The sequence below is a fragment of the Miscanthus floridulus genome, chromosome 4 (genome assembly GCF_019320115.1).
Source record: "Miscanthus floridulus cultivar M001 chromosome 4, ASM1932011v1, whole genome shotgun sequence".
NCBI lineage: Eukaryota > Viridiplantae > Streptophyta > Magnoliopsida > Poales > Poaceae > Miscanthus > Miscanthus floridulus.
The window spans coordinates 6,836,125-6,839,134 of record NC_089583.1 but is presented as its reverse complement, the minus strand read 5'-3'; the positions used below and the strand labels follow the sequence as shown (position 1 = coordinate 6,839,134).

The 3,010-nt window shown below is 47.4% G+C and overlaps 1 protein-coding gene across 1 annotated transcript; it reads right to left on the bottom strand.

The window, feature by feature from the left end:
• Positions 1 to 514: 514 nt before the first annotated feature.
• Positions 515 to 2,071, bottom strand: LOC136550862 (transcription factor JUNGBRUNNEN 1-like). Its single transcript, XM_066542446.1, has 2 exons — positions 1,532 to 2,071; positions 515 to 1,299 (listed from the first exon to the last, which is right to left on the bottom strand). The coding sequence occupies exons 1-2, from the start codon at positions 1,839 to 1,841 to the stop codon at positions 635 to 637; spliced, it is 975 nt and encodes a 324-aa protein (XP_066398543.1). The 5' UTR covers positions 1,842 to 2,071; the 3' UTR covers positions 515 to 634.
• Positions 2,072 to 3,010: the final 939 nt, after the last annotated feature.

Genomic DNA, 3,010 nt, shown 5'->3' with positions numbered 1-3,010 from the left:
TTATTCTATTATTTGAATCACTTGCAGTTTAAATTTGACTTATACCAAAAAATTCCTTGAAATATAATAAATTAATTAAATATAGCAAACGGATCAGAAATATACCAAATCTTAACATGGAGTACCACATGTTATATGTAGAGAGTAGAAAAAGTTTCAAGGCCAGAAGTGAAAAAAACTTATTAATTTGTCGAGTGCCAAAATAAAACACTCGGCAAACGAACCTATTTGCCGAGTACCAGATAAAAACACTCGGCAAAGACTCTCATTGTCGAGTGTCACTAACGGACACTCGGCAAAAGAGCTAACGGCAGGGCGCTTTAGCTAGCGGCCGTTGCACGGCCGGCGCACGCGCTACTATTTTGCCGAGTGCCTGATGTTTGCCGAGTGTTTCGTTATTATTTGCTGAGTGTTTACTTTAAGGCACTCGGCAAAAAGGGTTTTTGCCGAGTGCAATATGTTTGCTGAATGTTTCCACGGTGGCACTCGGCACACAACAAGTTTGCCGAGTACCTGATGGAATACACTCGGCAAAATCTCAGGCACTCGGCATACCTACTGTTTCCTGTAGCGAATGTCGTCCCAGCTGGACCCATCTTTGTAGTACATGTCGTCTAGCCCACCGGCAGCAGGGCTACTGAGCACTCCGTGGTGGAGCGCGGCCATCGTCGGTGACGGCAGAGGCGCCGTGGCCGCTGCATGCAGCGCGTGGCTGTTCCACTGGGGCCTGCTGAAGCTGCTGCTGCTGCTGCTGGCCGTAGCCGTAGCCGTAGTCGTAGTCGTCTATCACCGCCGGGGCTTGCAGCGGGGGCTGTGGCACGTCGTTCGTGTACTCGTCCCCGGTGTCCGACTCGAGGCTGCCGGTGACGGAGCTATACTCCCCGGGCTGCACGACGACGGCCGCGGCGGCGGACACCTTGCTGCCGGCGATCTGCTGCTGCGGGTGCTTCTTGTAGGTGAAGTTCCTCCTGAAGATCCGGCAGATGGTCCACACCTCCGCCTCTTGCTCGCTGGGCAAAGTGTGGGCGCTCTCGGCGCGCTGCGGGAGGCGGAACTCGTGCATCATCCACTCCGTCTTGGTGCCCTTGCCGGCGCTGCCGCGGCAGAACACAAGCGACTTCTTGAGGCCGATGGGGTCGCCGGCGCGGCCGGAGGTGGCGGAATGGATGGGGCGGTCGATGCCCGTGGCCTTCCAGAAGCCGGAGCCGGTGACCCTGTTGGGCCTGATGCTGTTCCTGTACTTCCTCCCCCGCAGGCAGAAGAAGTACCATTCCTTGTCTCCCGAGATCGAGCTCGACTCTGCATACATGCATGCATCAGTGATCAGTTATCCATCATTATATTGCTCCAAAGTCCAAAGTTTATATCTCCAAAGCAAGCAACAATTTTTATTTGTTCATTCAGTTCATGCATGAATTATTTGTTGCAAGCATATAAAAAACGATCTTGCATGAAATTGTAGTAGAGTAATCATCACACATGCATGAGTTTGTGTATATTGCATAATCAAGCTAGCTAGCTACCTACTTACTTGGAAGGTCCCATGGGTCGTGCTTGTAGATGTCGAAATCCTTGATGATCTCGATGCTAAGGCGCTTCCCGGCTACCTTCCTCCGGAGGTAGAAGGTGACCAGCTCCTCGTCAGTGGGGTGGAACCGGAACCCGGGAAGCATGTCTTCCTCCTCCTCGTCTCCCACAAGCACCACCTCGTCTCCTTCGCCATGGTCACCGCCAGCCATGATCTCTTTTGCCATGTAGTGTTGTTCTTCTTGCACCACCAACGATGTAGAGCTAGTCGGCATGCAACAATAAGTGCTTGCTTGGTTCAGTTTAGATATCATTGCTGATCAGCTGCTATCTATATCTAATCTGGTTCTTGTTACTCTTTGATCAATAGCTAGAGTAGCACAGCTGTTATCTATGGATGCTAGCTCCTGCTTCCTTTATGTTCTTGCAACAAGAAAGTAGCTAGGGCTCTATATATATATACACACATGTGATTCGGCGGATGCTAGCTCTTGTGTACTGAACTTGTCCCAGAACATGGGTTTTGAGCTACGAAGGTTCATGCATGCTTATGCCTGGTCAAAGCTATGAGGTTTGACTTGGTTTCTGGCTCGCTAGGCTATATCAACCAGCTGTCTTTTTCTTGATGATATTTGCCCGTATCTACATGCATGTCTCCTTGACTGTTATTCGTCCATGATGAATATATCACCATGCCCTTGTGGCATGCACGGTGACTTCTTCCTTGTCTACTGCGTTTGTATCCTTGGCCTCTTCGTAGCGTAAGTAAACAAAATGACAGGACGTGACCCTCCACGTACGGTTGTGCCGCCACGTCCAAAAGCACGCCGCCACAATTTAGCCCTTGTTTAGTTCCACGAATTTGGATTTTGGCTACCATAGCATGTTCGTTTTTATTTGGCAATTAGTGTTCAAACATGGACTAATTAGACTCAAAACGTTCGTCTTGTAATTTCCCACCAAACTGTGCAATTAGTTTTTCTTTTCGTCTATATTTAATGCTCCATACACGGGCCGCAAACATTCTATGTGACAGGTACTGTAGTACTTTTTGGGATTTTAGGGTGGAACTAAACAAGGGCTTACCTTTAAGCTTCTCAGAAATTGGTAATTCGTGTGTTTTAGGGGGTGCTTGGTTCCATGGACTAAATTTTAGTCCATGTCACATCGGACGTTCGGATGCTATTTAGAAGAACTAAATATGAGTTAATTATAAAACTAATTACATAGATGGAGACTAATTTACGAGACGAATTTATTAAGCCTAATTAATCCGCCATTAGCACATATTTACTGTAGCACCACATTGTCAAATCATGGACTAATTAGGCTTAAAAAATTCGTCTCGCAAATTAGCCACAATATGTGCAATTAGTTATTTTTTTCATCTATATTTAATACTTCATGCATATGTCCAAACATCCGATGGGACATGGACTAAAATTTTCCTTTAGGAACCAAACAACCCCTTATTACGCTCGTG